Below are 20,839 nucleotides of genomic sequence, written 5' to 3' on the forward strand. Positions count from 1 at the left end.
TCTTGTCCCAGGTAAGTCATCCCCCCCAACAGTATCCAATGCGGTATACTTGTTGTTGAGGGGAATGGCCACAGGGAAACCCTGCTCTGCCTGCCCTTTCCTCTTCCCTCGCCTGAAAGTGTCCCAATTTCCTGTGCTCCACTCCTTTTGTGTAACTACCTCCCTGCAGCTACAATCTATAATCTCCTCATTCTCCCGAATGATCCGCAGGTCATCCAGCTCCTGCCCCAGTTCCCTAATGCGGTTTGTTAGGAGCTGCAGCTGGATGCACTTCTTGTAGGTATCATTGTCAGGGACACCAGAGGTCCCTCTGACTTCCCACATCCTGCAAGAGGAGCATTCCAACATCCTACCTGGCATTCTCTCTACTCTAAACAATCTGGACAAAAAACTTACCGGAACCTACCCTGGCCTCTGCCTGTTCTCGCCGAAGCCTGTTGAGCCAAAGCCGTCCCACTCTGCTGCCCACTCACAACGCTGCTGGCTGTATATGGTGGTCTGTTTTTAAACCTTGGCGCGCTATGTCACGCGCCTGCGCAGTGCAGACGCTTCTTCCCGAGCAGTGTTTAAAAAAAAGACTTTTTCTACCCGATTTCTTCACTCCCTTCTCAGCTGTTTGCTTCGACTGAAACAAGAACGGTTGAAAATTCCTCTTTTTAAACCTTGGCGCGCTGCGTCATGCACCTGCGTGGTGTAGACCCTTCTCCCTGTGCGTACTTGTACTGGTGCAAATGACAATAAGGGCGCCTTTGCATTGTAGTGCTTCCAGAAAGCAACAAATTTGATCACATATGTCAATGATAATAAGTCTGATTCTGACCCTAGAGGAGGAAACTTCATACTTCTAGGGCAGGTAACCTGCTTGCCACCATTCAACGGAAGATTTATGTGACTACACTTATTCCACTTTACAACCTTCATGGAAAAGAATTTAACAAATTTAATTCATCGCACATTTGTGAACTCAGAATTTACGACTAACTCGTTTGGAATAAGATTTTTTTTATCTTCTGGTCCTTTCTCAGCAGATGTTTTGATTGAGGCATTCTTTATGTTTGCTCCAAATTAAATCTTTGATTAGATTTTCTGACTGAATAGAAATAAAAGCTAGTTGATGTTTAATAATATAAATAATTACTTTATGTTTAAAGTACTTCTATTAGTTACGATATATTGTAGGGAGGAATCTTCCTTGTAAACTGCAATTCCTGCTCTGTGCAGGAACCTCTTGTCCTGTGGAGACCCATGATTGCTCAAGCTCACATCAAAAGTTTCTGAACTTGTCAGATACCAGTTTTCCTTGCAGTGCATATACATGGTTCAATATCTCTTGGAACACAGGTTCTAGCACAGTTCACACCACAGCCAGATGTCAAATATCAAATGTCTGTCACCTGGAAGGGTCAAAAGACGCAGGTTTGCAGTAACCCTCTTGAGATTCTTGTATCCATATTCAGCAATTTGTGGGTCAAAATGCTTCATGGAACACAAATCTGACACTAAGCAAACATTGTGTGAGAGCAAGCTGGAGGGTGGGATATGCAACAAATATAGAATGTAATTGTTCTGAGGAGTACGATTGGAACCCATTTGTTTTACTGTTTCCCTGATGCTGGGTTCAAGGACACTCTATTGAGAGTGCAGAATATTTGATAGGAAGAGGATGGATCTAAAGTAATTAAGAGTGAGCACTGCTATTAAAACCTTGCATTCTATAAGATGTGGAAATACTCTCACCTTAGTCTTGTATCAATGATATTTAGTAGTTCTGTTTCTGTTAATCGAATAAAAATTAACAAAATAATTCTGGGTGAAAGAAACCTTAGAAAAATACAAGCATATAATTTTCTCTTTGAACAGCAACTCTATATTTCCTTAATAATAAAATCACAGTTTTGCCAGTTATGTCCGTGAAGTGTATCATAAACTGGCCAACATGCATAAGAACATGGAAAAGCTCTACCTTGATCTGATGCACTATTTTGTTATCAATCCAAAGAAAGTCACAATAGAGGAAGTTTTTAATGAGATCAGTAACTTCAGATCCATGTTTTTGGTATGTTCTTACAGTGCAACACTTTGAATGTGAAACAACAAACATTTCAAATTTACCTTGCTGCAAGTTTTGTTTTGAGATTAAAATTTTTGTAATGCTACATTAATTAAATAAGAGGAATATGAAGTTCGTACAAACCAATTAGTGGTTGTTTGCTTTGCTAATATAACACTTCAGTATTATTACCAAAGAGATTTATCAGATTAATTTTCACTTTTTAATTTGCCATTAATACTAATTATGTATTGTTAAAAGACCACTAAGAATATATTTCATAAGGTCAGAGAATAGTAGATTGCACCACTGTATTTACTTGAGCATAAATAACAGGCTCCCTTCAAGTAATAATCAAATTTCAAACTATTTTCCCTTTGGTGTCTTGAAAACTAAGAACAATAATTAAGACAGCTGCTTTGGGCCACTTAAATGAAATCATAAAGCATACATATTCTAATTACTCCTCCTCAATTTATTTTTGGCATATTTGACTTTTTCTTTAAAGATTCTTTTAATTTTGGTTTACTGCAGCAAGCTTTTAAAGAAAACGTGAGGCAGCGAGAGGCAGAAGAAAAGCTGAGGCGTGTCAGGATGGCCAGAGAGAAGGCAGAGAAAGAAAAGCAGGAGAGACAGAAAAGGAAGCAACAACTGCTGGAGAAGAATTCAGGTAAAAATACACACACACATTCCCACATTAAATATAATAGGAAAGCAAGGAAGCATTTAATCATTTTGGCTGTCATCAAGTAGTTTGCTTTGAAGACTTACTATACATCACAATGTGTGGATCAACAAGAGGGAAATAGATTGAATCCTGCCTTATTGTAGACTGATGGCATTTCAATGCATTTCGTTAATAAATCATAGATACTCTACTTCATTTTGTTTGCTCAACCATGCAGTGCATATCTGATATGGGAATGTTATTGTTAGATTCAGAGGTTTTTAATCCAAGTTTACTTACAAAGTCAGGAAAGAGGCACAAATTGTTGCTTCATGGTAATTTTATTAAGCATTAAAACATCAAAGAACATCTAAAACAGACAGTAGCAGGAGCAGAGGCTGGCAGCAGAAGGGAGAGACAAAGAAAAAAGATGACAGTCAATGTGGATCAGCTCTTTTTATACAACAATAAAAAAATTATAGTAAAAAAATTCCATTCAGATTTGGAAATAAGAATCAACCAATCATAAAAGCCTTATTCAAATATTGCAGGACCAGAAGCTCCCAGAACCTCCCAGAATATTACAAATGTAACTACTAGGGAATATAATGAACAGCTGCATATACATACAGTGATCACTAGGAACCATACTAAGCAATTACTCGTATATAAGTAATTGTATAAAATATAAGCAGGCAATGAATTATTAAACTGCAATGAAAATTACAATGGATCCAACAATTCCCCCCATTCTAAATCACGCATTTAGAATCATTACATCTGAAAATACAATGCAGAAAAACTTGCAGTATCTATGTTATGTATAAAATAATCAAAAACAACCTAAATTAGGAAATTCATAGATCATGTCATTATTTGCAAGATCTTCAGCGGTTTCCCATTTTTCTTGGGAAATTTGCTGTCCCAAGTAAATTACTTCTTCTTGTTGTAATTGTGCCTTGTCTAGATTTGCTTTGTGATCTTTAGGGGATAGATAATCGAGCAAATAAAGCACATCATGTTCATGCTGGTCTGCGGCTTCGGATGCAATTAGGACACCATCCACATATTGTATGATAGTCAAATCAATGGCTGGTAAGCCCCTCAGATGTTGTCTGAAAGTCATGTGATAGACAGTGAGACTGTTGTGAAGTCCCTGTAACCTCATGCACTGGTGTTGTTGACTAGCAACTGTGAAAGTCAACCATGGTTGACATTCTGGCAGCAGTGGTACTGACCAGAATCCATTTAATATCAGTAATTATAGACTACTTGTGTGATGGCTTCAGGCATTGAAAGTAGTTGATAGATCTGCCACAAGAGGGATTAGCTTGTCAATACACTGATTAGCAACAGTTTCATTTTCAGTCCTGCATGTCTTTGCTTGTTTAGTCTTTATTGGAGCAAACTGTGACATAGCTGTCAGTCTTACTGTTTCATCATGATCATCCTCACTTGAGTTGCTACAAGCAGCTATGGAGTGTCCATCCTGGAATTCTTCAAATGGTGGCACTGTCTTGGATGAAAGCCGTAATTCTTCGGAGTTCAGATGATGTCATTGTCTCAGGAGACTTCAGCATAGACTGTAATTCCTCATTCTTCATGGAAGGGCGCCAGAAATAGCGACCTTGGCAGTGTCTCCAAAATTGTTACTAGCAGGACCACCTCCCTGAAGTCCTTCCTGCGCAGTCTCATATTGCTTCTAAGCCCCAGACCTTGCACTTCGATTTTTTTTTTCCTCACGTTTAGTTAAGGAAGAGATTTATTCTTTAGACTTTCCACTGTCTCTATTATACTGTTATTGTATTTTTTTGCATATTTCATGTTTCTTTCCCAATTGATTCATAATAGTCTTTACTTGTCCCGTTAACTTTTTCATTCGCCTGTACATACGATCAATCCAACTATGTGGTCTTATCTCTAAAGCACATATTCCACATATTAGTGTTAACTGACGTTTCGATGTCGGTCTCTGCCATCTTCATCAGGGATGATGCCTAGGTATGTCTAGTCCGATGGTAAATTATACCCCTGTCATCCGTACTTCCTGATTGGTTAGTCCTCAACCAATCAGGCTTCTGCTGTCCTGCCTTGTTTGCAATCAAATTCCAGGTCTTACTTAGAGCGAGACCTTCACCTTTGTTTAAAAAAATATTCTCCAGTATTATCTCAATGGCTTCCTTCACCAGGCAGTCCCAAAAGCCATTAGTGTGACACAGTAGTTTTGTGCCATTGAAGTCAATCCCAAGACCATTGCACATGCAATGTTCTGCTACCGCCAATTTCCAGTTAACCCAAGTGGATACACTTTCTATGCTTCTTGATGTGGATTTCCACCATGTGCCCTGTCTGGCTGTTATACGCTTCTCTGTATTCACAGGGAATCCTGTGAACACCAGCTGTCCCGAGTCCCAGGTCATCTTTGATGAAGATGGCAAAGTTTGTCATCGAATGTTACCCAGCATTCCCAGCAGGTAGCCTGAGAAGAGTTTATTTGTTATTTATGCTGGGGAAGCACTAGATCCTTTTTTACCTTTTTTAATTGGTATAGTTCATCTGGATTTTTTCATCAAATTGAGGTGTTTTTTTTTGGGCAAGATCTCTTAGTAGGTTTCACAACTTTGGCCATTGTTTTGTTTAGTTCTTAATTTGTACCTACTTTTTATTACTTTAACTGCGAGCTTGAACTATTGATAGATTGCAATCAAGGTTGAAATAGGTTGTCCAGCAACCAAATTAATAGATTGTGCAACCAGTTTCACTAGGTACCAGAATGGATTGCTGTGTAAACGAAATAGATCACCGTGTGACCAATATCCTCCCATATCCTACCAGCTCATATGGCTAAGCCCGATATTAACTTCAGTGCTCATTTCGATTTTTACTGATCTATATTTGTTAAATAACAATGTAGTAGTTTCCTCACTCCTGATTTCCATCTACTGTATTGAAGCCAGAACTAGTTTTCTCTCTAGACAATTTGGAACAGAGAAAATTCTTATCCCTTTATTTACGTGCTAAAAATCAGAATCATGTTTAAAATCTCCGGCATATGTTGTGAAACTAGTTAACTTTACAGCAACAGTACAATGCAATGCATGATAATATAGAAAGGGACTGTTAATTACAGTAAATATATATATTTATATCAAATAGTTAAATAAGTAGTGGAAAAACAGAAATAAGAGAAGTAGTGAGTAGTTTCACTGTCTATTCAGAAATTGGACGGCAGAGGGAGAGAAGCTGTTCCTGAGTCGCTGAGTGAATTCCACTTTGTCTGCTATTCTTACAGGTCCGTAGATCTTTGCAGCCATGCTTGCCTACTATGGCAATTGTTGGGTTCTGATGTTTTTAATCCAAGGTTCTTTCGGAAGTCAGGAAAGAAACACAAAACCTGTTGCTTCACAATTTTTTTTTATTGTGCTAATTCAACAAAGAATATTGAAAACGTACAGTTACAGGAGCAGAGGCTAGTAGAAGGAGAGACAACAGGAAAAAGAGTACCCTACGGGGAGCAGCTCTTCCTAAACTACATTGATAAAAAAAAAATCCATTCAAATTTGCAGATAAGAGTCAGCCGATCAGAAATCTCCAGAATTTCCTAGAACTTTCAAGAATCATACAAATGTAAACACTAGGGGATATACTAAACAACTGCATATACATCCTGTGACCACTAGGAAGCCTACTAAGCAGGTACTTGTATATAAGTAATTGTATAAAGTACAAGTGGACAATTGTTAAACTGTGAAGAAAATGATCAGTAAACAGTTGGATCTAACGTTCTTTTCTCATTCAATATCAGAAGGTATAAATTGGTAGCATCTATTTAAATTTTTATGCTGAATGTATACAGCTTATGAATATTTTCAAAATATAGTAGACTGACTAACTTAACCCAGGTAGTGACATTTACTATTTTAACATTGATAAGGTTGCATCCTTAAAATTGGATGCATTTCAGTGCACTTTAGCCACATTCTTGCAATATTAAACAAAACTACTTTGATTAGCACTTGATATCTTGTAAGCTTCAAGATGATGAATAAAGTTTCAAAGTGGAATTGGAATAGAAAGCTCCTTCTTGGCTCACATGGACACAGCAAGCTTCCCTTAATGTAGAAATAAAAGATAATAATTAGCATGTTCTTTTCCTGCTGCCTTAGCTGATTTAAAATCAAGCTAAATATGTTAACAATATATGGAATGTCAGAAATTTTAAAAATATATAATCTGCAGCTCATAAGAGCTCTTTGTGTGATTCATTTCATAATTAATTCAGAGTGCTTCCATCTCATTTGCATCACTCACTCCCCACCTTTATCCTGCCAAGTCTTGGATTGTAGACAATAGTAAGCTGTTAAACTAATCCATATTTCAGTTAACATACAACACATTTAGTTCTTGTTATATTTATTTGCGGTTTGACCTTGGAAATCTGTTTATTACTTTGATTCTGTATTCCACTATTGCCACTTGATGCAAACAGCAGATATATTGTTTTCAGGTTTTCAGGTTGTTTTCAGGTTTTTTTTTTCTCTCGTACGGATATGCAGGGAGTACAATAAAGATGTGGATCATTTAGCCATTAAGTCTTTACTATTCTCCACTTTTGAGTGTGAGTGGTACACAAAAGTTATAATTAGTCCTATGCCTTTAACTCTTAATAACCTTTCCCAAGAAAAACTTTGTAGCAGGAAGGTTTGTTAATGCTGCACAGTGCAGTTTAAACTAGAGTTGCTGGGGGATGGGAATCAGAGTGCCAGAACAGTTAGTGGAGAGATTGTGAAGGCAGATGTTGGTAAGACATCTGAAAAAGTTAGGATCAAAAGGTTGAGTATGGTGTGACTCATGTCCTGAGCTGTATATATTTCAATGCAAAAAGTATTGTAGGAAAAGCGGATAATAGTGCTGAAGATGAGATAGCTGGTTTACAAACAGCCATTGATAGAGCACAATTGCAGTCAACAGAATGAGTTGCAACATAAAAGGCAAACAGAATCAAAAAGAGTGAATATAGAACTGAAGTGATATTTGAATGTGCACAGTATACGGAATAAGGTAGATGAACCTGTAGCACAGTTGCAGATTGGCAGGTATGATGTTGACAGCGTCACTGAATCATGACTGAAAGAAGATTACAACTGGGAGTTTATTGTCCAAGGATACACATTGTATTGAAAGGACAGGCAGAAAGCCAGAGAGGGCGGTGTAGCTCTGTTGGTAAAAAATAAAATCAAATCATTAGAAAGTGGTGACATAGGGTTGGAATATGTTGAATCACTGTGGGTAAAGCTAAGGAAATGCAAGAGTAAAAAGACCCTGTTGGGAGTTATATACAGATCCCCAAACAGTAGTTAGGATATGACCTTCAAATTACAATTGGAGATAGAAAATGCATGTCAAAAAGGCAATGTTACAATAGTCATGGGGGACTTCAGTATGCAGATAGATTGGGAAAATCAATCTGGAGTGCCCACAAGATGACTTTTTAGAGTAACGTGTGGTTGAGCCAACTAGGGCATCAGCTATTCTGGATTGGGTGTTGTGCAATGAACCAGAATTGATTAGCGAGCTTAAGGTAAAAGAACACTTAGGAAAAAGTGAACAGAAGATGATCAAATTCACCCTGAGGTTTGAGAAGGAGAAGAAAAAGTCAGATGTATAAGTTTACAGTGGAGTAAAGGGAATTACAGAGGCATGAGAGAGGAGTTGGCCAGAATTGTCTGGAAAAGAACACTGGCAGGGACGATGTCAGAGCAGCAATGGCTGGAATTTCTGGAAGCAATTGGGAAGACACAGAATATATATATATACACAAGCTCTCCTCTACAATCACTCTGAGTACCGGTGCCCCACAAGGCTGTGTACTCAGCCCCCTGCTGTACTCACTGTACACCCATGATTGTGTAGCCAAGTTTCCATCAAACTCAATATATAAGTTTGCTGATGACACAACAATTGTAGGCCGTATCTCGGGTAATAATGGGTTTGAGTACAGAGAGGAAATTAAGAACCTGGTGGCATGGTGCGAAGACAATAACCTATCCCTCAACGTCAGCGAGACGAAGGAATTGGTTGTTGACTTCAGAAGGAGTAGCAGACCGCACGACCCAATTTACATCGGTGGTGCGCAAGTGGAACAGGTCAAAAGCTTTAAGTTCCTCGGGGTCAATATCACAAATGACCTGACTTGGTCCAACCAAGCAGAGTCCACTGCCAAGAAGGCCCACCAGCCCCTTTACTTCCTGAGAAAACTAAAGAAATTTGGCCTGTCCCCTAAAAACCTCACTAATTTTTATAGATGCACCGTAGAAAGCATTCTTCTAGGGTGCACTACAACCTGGTATGGAAGTTGTCCTGTCTAAGACTGAAAGAAGCTGCAGAAGATCATGAACATGGCGCAGCACATCACACAAACCAATCTTCTGTCCTTGGACTCACTTTCCACCACACGCTGTCGGAGCAGTGCTGCCAGGATTATCAAGGACAGACCCACCCAGCCAACACACTTTTCGTCCCTCTTCCCTCCGGGAGAAGGCTCAGGAGCTTGAAGACTCTTACAGCCAGATTTGGGAGCAGCTTCTTTCCAACTGTAATAAAACTGCTGAACAGATCCTGACCCGGATCTGGGCCGTACCCTCCAAATATCCGGACCTGCCTCTCGGTTTTTTTGCAATACCTTACTTTCCACTTTTCTATTTTCTATTTATGATTTATAATTAAAACTTTTAATATTTATTAATTTTTACTATTTTTAATATTTAGTATTTGTAATCCAGGGAGTGGGAAGCACAGAATCAAATATCGCTGTGATGATCATATGTTCTAGTATCAATTGTTTAGCGACAATAAAGTATATATACATCCCTAAGAAAAAGAAGTATTCTAAAGCAGCGGTCCCCAACCACTGGGCCGCAAAGCGTGTGCTACCGGGCCGCGAGGAAACGATATGATTTGGCGATATGAGTCAGCTGCACCTTTCTTCATTCCCTGTCATGGCCACTGTTGAGCTTGAACGCACGCGAGGTCATTATGGACGCGTCATCCATGTCAGCGCGGGAAGGAGATCAACTTCTCCAGCTTTCAAATGACGGTGGGCTGAAAAGCATGTTTGACATAGCATCTCTGCCAGCATTCTGGATCAAAGTCAAGGCTAAATATCCTGAGATAGCCATGAAAGCACTGAAAACGTTGCTTTCATTTCCAACATTTTTCTGCAATGAATGCAACGAAAACTAAATTGCGGAATAGACTAGACATAAGGAGCCCCGTTCGAGTATTGCTGTCTACCATTACCCCTTGATAGGACTGTCTTGTTGCAGAGAAACAAGCCCAGGGCTCCCACTGATTCAGCGATATTGGTGTGTTGCAATGATTTTATATGTTCATATGGAGAAAATATGTGCTGTCTGTTTAATATCCAAACGTTACTTAAAATGTTATGATGCTATTGACTTATATAACCATATAACAATTACAGCTGAAGTAGGCCATCTCTGCCCTTCTAGTCCGTGCCGAACGCTACTCTCACCTAGTCCCACCGACCTGCAACCAGCCCATAACCCTCCATTCCTTTCCCGTCCATATACCTATCCAATTTTTCTTTAAATGATATTATCGAATCTGCTTCTGCCACTTCTACTGGAAGTTCGTTCAACACTTCCTTCAAGCTCCCCTGTCCTCCCCTGATAATTGACTTATCACTATATTCATGCGAGGAAAATATGCGCTGTGTGTTTAATATTAAATTCGTTAAATAAACCCTTTTAGAAGCGAAATTGAGTGTATTCGCCACTTATCACCTATGTTCCGGTCGTGATTAACCCCCCCCCCCCCCCCGAACAGAATCACCAAAAGCGATTTGCAGAGGAAAAAATCGGCAGGTACATACATGCGCAAGTCACACATGCACACTGGTGCCCACGCAAGGCTTCATGGTTATTGTAGTCTTTTTCGGGACTTGACTGCTACTCTTGTCCGTTAGCAACCCTACCCGCACCGCCCCCCCCCCCCAAGTCAGCTGGACCAGATGGTGTACACACCAGGGTTCAGAAGGAGGTGGCTGAAGAGATTATGTAGGCATTTGTAATGATCTTTCAAGAATCACTAGATTCTGGAATGGTTCCAGAAGACTGGAAAATTGCAAGTGTCACTTCACTCTTCAAGAAGGGAGAGAGGCAGAAGAAAGGAAACTATAGGCCAATTAGTCTAATCTCAGTGGTTGGGAAGATGTTGGAGTCTATTATTAAGGATGAGGTCTCAGGTTCTTGAAGGCACATGATAAAATAGGCTGTAGTCAGCATGGTTTCTTCAAGGGAAAATCTTGTCTGACAGATCTCTTGGAATTCTTTGAAGAAATAACAAACAGGATAGACAAAAGAGAATCGGTTGATGTTGTGTACTTGGATTTTCAGAATGCCTTTGATAAGGTACCGCACATGTGTCTGCTTAACAAACTATGACCCCTTCGTATTACAGGAAGGATTCTGACATGGATAAAGCAGTGGCTGATTGGCAGGAGGCAAAGAGTGGGGATAAAGGAAGCCTTTTCTGGTTGGCTGCCAGAGACTAGTGGTGTTCCACAGGGGTCTGTGTTGGAACTGATTCTTTTTACATTACAAGTCAATGATTTGGATGATGGAATTGACAGCTTTGTTGCAAAGTTTGCAGGCGAAATGAAGATAGATGGAGAGTCAGGTAGTTTTGAGGAAGTAGAGTGGCTACAGAAGGGCAAACAAATTAGGAGAATGATCAAAGAAATGGCAGATGGAATACAGTGTTGGGAAGTGTATGATTTTGGTAGAAGAAATGAAAGGGTTGACTATTTTCTAAATGGAGAGAAAATACAAAAATCTGAGGTGCAAAGGGATTTGGGAGGTTAATTTTCAGGTTGAGTCTGTAGTGAGGAAGGCAAATACAATATTAGCATTCATTTCAAGAGGACTAGAATATAAAAGCAAGGATGTAATGTTGAGACTTTATAAAGCGCTGGTGAGGCCTCAGTTGGAGTATTGTGGGCCCCTTATCTGAAGAACATAGAACATAGAATAGTACAGCACAGTACAGGCCCTTCGGCCCACGATGTTGCGCTGACCCTCAAACCCTGCCTCCCATATAAGCCCCCACCTTAGATTCCTCCATATACCTGTCTAGTAGTCTCTTAAACTTCAGTAGTGTATCTGCCTCCACCACTGACTCAGGCAGTGCATTCCACGCACCAACCACTCTCTGAGTAAAAAGCCTTCCTCTAATATCCCCCTTGAACTTCCCACCCCTTACCTTAAAGCCATGTCCTCTTGTATTGAGCAGTGGTGCCCTGGGGAAGAGGCGCTGGCTGTCTACTCTATCTATTCCACTTATTATCTTGTACACCTCTATCATGTCTCCTCTCATCCTCCTTCTCTCCAAAGAGTAAAGCCCGAGCTCCCTTAATCTCTGATCATAATGCATACTTTCTAAACCAGGCAGCATCCTGGTAAATCTTCTCTGTACACTTTCTAATGCTTCCACATCTTTCCTATAGTGAGGTGACCAGAACTGGACACAGTGCTCCAAGTGTGGCCTAACCAGAGTTTTACAGAGCTGCATCATTACATCGCGACTCTTAAACTCTATCCCTCGACTTATGAAAGCTAACACCCCATAAGCTTTCTTAACTACCCTATCCACCTGTGAGGCAACTTTCAGGGATCTGTGGACATGTACCCCGAGATCCCTCTGCTCCTCCACACTACCAAGTATCCTGCCATTTACTTTGTACTCTGCCTTGGAGTTTGTCCTTCCAAAGTGTACCACCTCACACTTCTCCGGGTTGAACTCCATCTGCCACTTCTCAGCCCACTTCTGCATCCTATCAATGTCTCTCTGCAATCTTGAACAATCCTCTACACTATCTACAACACCATCAACCTTTATGTCATCTGCAAACTTGCCAACCCACCCTTCTACCCCATCATCCAGGTCGTTAATAAAAATCACGAAAAGTAGAGGTCCCAGAACAGATCCTTGTGGGATACCACTAGTCACAATCCTCCAATCTGAATGTACTCCCTCCACCACCACCCTCTGCCTTCTGCAGGCAAGCCAATTCTGAATCCACCTGGCCAAACTTCCCTGGATCCCATGCCTTCTAACTTTCTGAATAAGCCTACCGTGTGGAACCTTGTCAAATGCCTTACTAAAATCCATATAGATCACATCCACTGCACTACCCTCATCTATATGCCTGGTCACCTCCTCAAAGAACTCTATCAGGCTTGTTAGACACGATCTGCCCTTTACAAAGCCATGCTGACTGTCCCTGATCAGACCATGATTCTCTAAATGCCTATAGATCCTATCTCTAGGAATCTTTTCCAACAGCTTTCCCACCACAGACGTAAGGCTCACTGGTCTATAATTACCCAGACTATCCCTACTACCTTTTTTGAAGAAGGGAACAACATTCGCCTCCCTCCAATCCTCTGGTATCATTCCCGTGGACAACGAGGACATAAAGATCCTAGCCAGAGGCTCAGCAATCTCTTCTCTTGCCTCGTGGAGCCGTCAGAAGGATGTGTTGGAACTGGAGCGGGTTGAAAGGAGGTTCACAAAAATGATTCCACGATTGAATGTGGCTTGTCATATGAAGAATGTTTGATAACTCGGGGCCTGTATTCACTAGAATTCAGAAGAATGAGGTGTGACCTCATTGAAACCTATCAAATGGGAAAAGGCCTTGATAGAGTGGAATTTTCCCATGGAGGGAGATTCTAAGATCAGAAAACAAAGCCTCAGAATAGAGGGCGTCCTTTTAGAACAGAAATAATGGGGAATTTCTTCAGCCAGAGAGTGGTGAATCTGTGGAAGTCTTTTCCACAGGCAGCTTTGGAGGTCAAGTCTTTATATATATTTAAGGCAGAGTTTGATAGACCCTTTATTGGTCAGGGCATGAAGAGATACGGGGTGGGGATACGGCAGGAGATTGGGTGGGGCTGAGAGGATAATTGGATCAGCCGTGATGAAATGGCAGAGCAGATTCGATGGGCCAAATGGTCTAATTCTGTTCCAATTGTTAGGGTCTTATAGTCTGATGAAAAACTGATGCAATCTCAATGTAAATTTTCGTATGACGTCGTTTAAACAGTATTTTGGAAAAAGAGTTTCATATTCTCACTACTCATTATGTGAAGAATAATTTCCTGATATCACTTTTGAATATCTGTACTCTAATTTTAAGGCCCTTTTAAAATCCATTATCTGAGAAAATAATGCCTCTTGATTAGTTTTTTAAAATTTTTACTGTTTCAGGACTACTCAGAACTATCTATCTCATGGCCAAAGTCCACAACGTCCCCTCAAAGGTCTCCTGTTGTGACATTTTTGCCCAATTATTGAATCCAATAATGTCATGTGTAACTTTTCCCTGTTCACATTATTTACTTGATGCATGCATGGACTTCCCAAAGTATTTCATCAAGTTTCACATCGCAGAAGCAAAGATTAAAGTTGATGAGTTGAAAGAAGCAGTGGATGGATACAAATTACTGTTGGGCAGAAGATAGAATCTGGATTTTCTGATGAGAAAAAGAGACAATGGCATCTCTTAAGTGTTACATAAGAATGGGGCAGCATGATAGCGTAACACTATTACAGCGCCAGCGACCCAGGTTCAGTTCTCACTGCAGTGTAAAAGGAGTTTTCTACACTCTCCTTGTGATTTCCTCCTGATGCTCTGGTTTCCTCCCACATTGCAAAGATGTATGGGTCAGCAGGTCATATTGGTGTAATTGGCGGTGCAGTTTCATTGGGCTGGAAGGGCCCAACATTTGGCATCTCTAAATAATATTACATAAGGAACAGGAGCAAGAGCAGGCTAATTGTTCCATTCAACCACATTGAATATATTCAACAACCCTTGACTCCACAGGGGTTTAAGAAAAATTGCAAAGAACCACAATCATCTGAGAAAATTCCTCTTGATCTCCACCTTAAATGGGCAATCCTTTTATTCTGAAATGATGCCACCTAGTTCGAGACATGTCCACGAGGAGAAACATCCTCTTAGTGTCACACTGTCAATTTTCTCAGAATCTTTTATGTTTTGGCAAACCTGCCATTCTATTTTAAAATTCTAGTGAATATAAGCCTGTATATCAGCCCTTGATCCCAAGAATAAACCTAGTGAGCCTTCTCTGCACTGCTCCACTGCAAATATATCATTGAATATATATGGGGACCAAAGCTTTACTAAGTGCAGTCTCATAAGGGCCAATAAAGTTGCATCAAAACTGCTGTACTTTTATTATCTGAAAGGCCAAATTTCCACCAACCTTTGTAATTATTTGCTGAACCTGCATGTTAACTTACTAAGATACTCCAAATGCTAGGTACCACGATATTTTGTAGTTTCACTGCATTTAAAAATAATTTTCACTTTCATTTCCCCTTTCAAAATGGATCACCTCATGTTTTCCAGCACATTGTTTGCCACCTGTCAACTTCTTGCCAACTCACTTAACCTAACTATATCCTTTTGCAAGCTCTTTGCCCTCTCATAACTTGCTCACTCACCTGGCTTTTTACCATCAGCATATTTGCCCCGAGTGCGCTCAATCCCTTAATCTATTGTACTATTATTAACAGTATTTCGCTGATCCCTGTAACTACCAGTCCAGTAATAACCTGTCCATCCACTCTGTTTTCTGTTAGTTAGTCTTATGCCATACATGCTAGTATTTCACACTAATTGCATGTGCTGTTATCTTGTGTAGTTAGTGTTCATTTTATTACTCTTAATTTAACTATTTAATATACCTAGATAAAAACATCTACTGTACTTGTATTTCTATATTTATCGTGTGTTTCATTGTACTGCTGCTGCAAAGTTTACAAATTTCATGACACATGCCTGTAATATTAAACCTGATTCTGATTTGGTATTGATAACAAACTTCAATACAGGATATAACTTTAAGGCTTGTAGAAATCTTCAAGAAGTAGTTGGCAATACTAGCAGACTTTAGAAAAATATGTTCCTGGACTTCTGCTACTGCAGTCCATCCATTTAAAGGTTCAATGTGTGATGTGTTGAGAGATCCTCTTCTGTTGTAACCCATGGTTATTTGAGTTACTGTCACCTTCCTGTCAGCTTGAACCAGTCTGGCCATTCTCTTCTGACCCCTCTCATTAACAAGGCTTTTTTACCCACAGAACTGCTGCTCACTGGATATTTTTATTCACAGCATTCCCTGTAAACTCTAGAGGCTTTAGTGTGTGAAAATTCCCAGGACATCAGCAGTTTCTGAGATGCTTAGACCACTCTGTCTGATACCAACAGTCATTCCACACAAGTCACTTAGTTCAAATTTCTTCCCCATGCTGATGCTTGGTCTGAACAACAACTGAACCTCTTGACCATGTCTGCAGGTTTTTATGCATTGACTTATTGCCACATGTTTGGCTGATTAGATATTTGCATTAAAGAGCAATTGTACAGATGTTCCTAATAAAGTGGCCACTGAGTGTAACTTTAAAGCTTGTAGAAAAGTTTGAGATGTAGCTATCACAGAGATATTAGCAGACTTTAGGGATATATTTATCAGATGATGAAATGGACAGAGTATTGTACGTACTTGAAAGAAAATGTAGCTGTTTTTGATTTGAAAGGTTGAAGAAGAACCTGCAATGTAAACCAACAGCTAGAACTTCAAAATGGATGAGGGAACAAAGAGTTGATGTCTGAGCACATTAGGAAGGATGCCAGGCCCTTGGAGAGTACAGAGAATCAATTTTATAAAATGGCAACAATGATCAGGGATGGTAAGACAGGAGAAACTTGAGATTGTTCGCCTTGGGAAGGTGAAGTTTAAGGAGGTTTTTAATGGATGCATACTAATTAATGAAGGGTTTTGATAGAGCAAATGAGAGAGAATTGTTTCCATTGACAAGTGGTCAGTAACCAGATAATACAAATTTAGGGTATTAGCAAAGGAGCAAGAGGTGAAATGAGCATAGTTTTGTTACAACAAGAATATTCTGTTTGTTTGTGATGACGAACAGGAAGTAATTGTGAATGGGTTCTTGGTGTCAATGAGGGCAACATCTACAGCTTACTTGTTATATCTATCTCATGCACCAATGCACTGTTAGCCACACAAAAACATGAGAAACCCTAGACAGTCTTAAGTAACACATAAAGTACTGGAGGAATTCAGTAGGTTGGGTAGCATTTATCGAGGAAAATGGATAATTGATGTTTCGGGTTAAGACCCTTCCTCAGGAGTCTTGTGTCCTCATTCTGATGTTGGAATTAATTCTGTGGATTCCTGCACATAGCCTTGTGATAATCTCCATATTTCAGGTGTTTTACTGTGTGTGACATACAATACATCTACAATTTCAGATAATGTGTCATCAACCTGCAACATCACTCTGCTTCCTTCTCCACTGACACTGCCAGACATAAATACTTTTGAGGTTGTACTGAACAGAATAGCAAAGAGTGAACAAATTCAAATAGTGTATATGGATTTTGAGAAAGCCTTCAATAATACATCACACAGAAGCTTATTAAACAAAATTACATGGTATTTGGATTGATATTCGTTTGGTGTACTGAACAGACTTGGGATACCCAGGTTCTCCCAACCATGAGTACTGGTCCTGAGCAAATTTGTTCTGCACTAATCTCTATACATACAGATGACCCAAGGGCTGCGTTCTGAGAAGACCTTCCATACTATGATTTTCTGTAACATTTCCTATTGAAACCCATTCTAAGTGGAGATACGTTCCTCGGGGATGTCTTCCTCTCAGCTGTAATGATAAGTACCACAGATGCTGTAAGAGATTTGCTTTGGAAACTGTTTAGAGACAACATTGGCTACAGGTGCTCATCACTTCCCTGCCTTTAATTCGGATGGAAACATACATATTTAAGCGTATATCAAATGTAGATGGAGTAGTTTGATTGTATCCTTCACAATAAATAACAGTGGCCATTTAAGCCATTTAGTACTTCAAATTGCTAGCCATGTTTCAGACATCCAAAGGGTAAGTGGTATGGAAAACACTTAGGGGTTGGGGACAAACTGCTAGATAGCAAAATGAAAGCACTGTGCTGGGAAAATTGCCACATTATCTGCACATGAAAAGAATTGTGAATTGAAAAAATATTAAATAGATAAAATTAACTTTATTTTCACCGCCACATAAATTTGGTTAGAGTGAAATTTATTTTGTATCTCAGACTGTTGTGAAAACTATAGAGATTAATTTCTGTAACCAGAATGGTTGTAATACAAGAATTGCTTCTGTTCATTTCTTCCACTTAGCACCGCCCGGTTTCGTACTTCATCCTCTTCCCCCACACACCTTCCTTCCCCCTCACCTATCCCCTGCCAGCTTGTACTCCTTCCCCACTCCCCACCACCTTATTTTGGATTCTTCCTCTTTCCCTTACAGTCCTAATGAAGGGTCTTGGTCCAAAATGCTGAATGTTTATTTCCCTCCATAGGTACTGCCTGACTTGTTGACCTCTTCCAGTGCTTTGTGTGTCTTGCCTCTATTGCTAGTAAGCAGTCAGTTCACTGGAGAACCAGAGTATCACAATTAGTCAGGGTCTCTTATTAGGCTAACTACAAACGTTTGTAGATACGATGCTTTGTGCATTACTGTGATAGTGTGAAATAAATCGCATCCTGAGCAAACATTATACTTTATACTTCATTGTCGCCAAACAATTGATACTAGAACATACAATCATCACAGCGATATTTGATTCTGTGCTTCCCACTCCCTGGATTACAAATCGATAGTAAATATTAAAAATTTAAATTATAAATCATAAATAGAAAATAGAAAAATGGAAAGTAAGGTAGTGCAAAAACAAACTGAGAGGCAGGTCCGAATATTTGGAGGGTACGGCCCAGATCTGGATCAGGATCCATTCAGCAGTCTTATCACAGTTGGAAAGAATCTGTTCCCAAATCTGGCGGTACGAGTCTTCAAGCTCCTGAGCCTCCTCCCGGAGGGAAGAGGGACAAAAAGTGTGTTGGCTGGGTGAGTGGTGTCCTTGATTATCCTGGCAGCATTGCTCCGACAGCGTGTGGTGGAAAGTGAATCCAAGGACAGAAGATTGGTTTGTGTGATGTGCTGCGCCATGTTCACGATCTTCTGCAGCTTCTTTCAGTCTTGGACAGGACAACTTCCATACCAGGTTGTAGTGCACCCTAGAAGAATGCTTTCTACGGTGCATCTATAAAAATTAGTGAGGTTTTTAGGGGACAGGCCAAATTTCTTTAGTTTTCTCAGGAAGTAAAGGCACTGGTGGGCCTTCTTGGCAGTGGACTCTGCTTGATTGGACCAAGTCAGGTCATTTGGGATATTGACCCCGAGGAACTTAAAGCTTTTGACTTGTTCCACTTGCGCACCACCGATGTAAATTGGGTCGTGTGGTCCGCTACTCCTTCTGAAGTCAACAACCAATTCCTTTGTCTTGTTGACGTTGAGGGATAGGTTATTGTCTTCGCACCATGCCACCAGGTTCTTAATTTCCTCTCTGTACTCAAAGTCATCATTACCCGAGATACGGCCAACAATTGTTGTGTCATCAGCAAACTTATATATTGAGTTTGATGGAAACTTGGCTACACAATCATGGGTGTACAGTGAGTACAGCAGGGGGCTGAGTACACAGCCTTGTGGGGCACTGGTGCTCAGGGTGATTGTAGAGGAGAGCTTGTCCCCTATTTTTACAGCCTGGGTTCTGTCTGTGAGGAAGTTGAAGATCCAGCTGCAGATCTGAGTGCTAAGGCTCAGGTTCCGGAGCTTAGGAATCAGTTTATTTAGTTTATTTGGAATCAGTTTATTAAAACACATTAGTCTGTGCTTTAGCACAGGAGGGTAGTGTTGGGGAACACAAAGAATATTGGTGCATAAAGCCAAAACAATACTGAGAAGTGAATAGAAAGGCAAGTTTTAGTCAAATCAGTGTAGGCTAATTCTTACATTTATCAGCACATTGCCCTTCGTGAGAGCCTTCATGGATAACTTAACTGCCACAATTCCTGCATTGCAACTGTCAATACACTTCAAAAAGTACTTCATAGGATATACAGTTTTGGTGATATTGTGGTTGTGAAAAACACTCTCTGTGATAGCAACTGAGTTTGATGCTTTAAGTACTTAAATCTAAAATGATAAAATATTCATAAATGGTAGCAGAGATATTGGTGACTGAAGGCAGTAACACTGAGAATAGGAAGTGCATTAGAAATAGAAAGAGATGGAATGAAATGCACTACTGATCTGTGGTCTTTGAGGAAATGGCTTGATCATGATATCAGCGAGGTAATGTCAGCTCTAAATTGCACCTAAGGTGAACCTTGATCAGATGAACTTCCATTCTATTTTATTGTGAAGAACACAAGAATAGCTTTCATGGTATGAATTTGTCTTTCTTGAAGGAATTAGCAAATTTTCATCAACACATGTTGTAACAGTTCTACATTTTTGCCTATTAATAGGCATTAAATTTGCCTAATAATGACCAATCTGAGCTTGCCAGATGCCTACCTGAGTGAGCCCAATGAAGGGTCTTCTCATAGGAAGTCAGCTTCCACCACTGCACAAAGCTCAGTGCAGAGCTGGTCCTTTCTCATCAAAACTGACAAGCAGCACTTCTAAGAATGTTATGTGAGCCAGTAAAGCCTCTACCCAAGAACTAGCTGCTGTTAAAAAGATCACATGTAAGTGTATAACATTAACAATCCTCTGGCAGTCCCTTTTGTGTGGTTGCATTGGTAGAATCAGCAGTTCCACGTTATGGTGCTGGTTGTTATGCAGAAGATCTGATGGGCATGTGAAAATTTATTTAGATGTCATTTCAGAGTCAATAGAAAATAATCTAACAGGTTTCCTCATTTTTATAAAGCAAAATAATTGTAGTTGAACTAATGGATTTCTGTTCTTTACTTACATATGCCTGTGTCAGATAATGTGATTAGGCAAAGTTCCATGTGAGTTATTTCCTAATAATATTTGTGAGACATTTAATCTAAAACTAACTTTTTAAAAAATGATAGAAAATTTGCTTGGTTATGTCACCTAATTATTTATTAGCATGGCAAACAGTATAG

The 20,839-nt window shown here is 39.8% G+C and overlaps 1 protein-coding gene across 1 annotated transcript in view; it reads left to right on the forward strand.

Annotated features, from left to right (window-relative positions):
* The window catches only part of LOC140200768 (protein diaphanous homolog 3-like), a 560,350-nt gene that overhangs the window by 392,502 nt on the left and 147,009 nt on the right, over nt 1-20,839 (forward strand). The window contains exons 24-25 of the mRNA XM_072264370.1: nt 1,892-2,056; nt 2,585-2,720. Of these exons, the coding sequence (XP_072120471.1) occupies nt 1,892-2,056; nt 2,585-2,720 (301 nt within the window). The remainder of the gene's footprint in view (nt 1-1,891; nt 2,057-2,584; nt 2,721-20,839) is intronic.

This window comes from Mobula birostris, chromosome 7, assembly GCF_030028105.1.
Source record: "Mobula birostris isolate sMobBir1 chromosome 7, sMobBir1.hap1, whole genome shotgun sequence".
Taxonomy (NCBI): Eukaryota; Metazoa; Chordata; class Chondrichthyes; order Myliobatiformes; family Myliobatidae; genus Mobula; species Mobula birostris.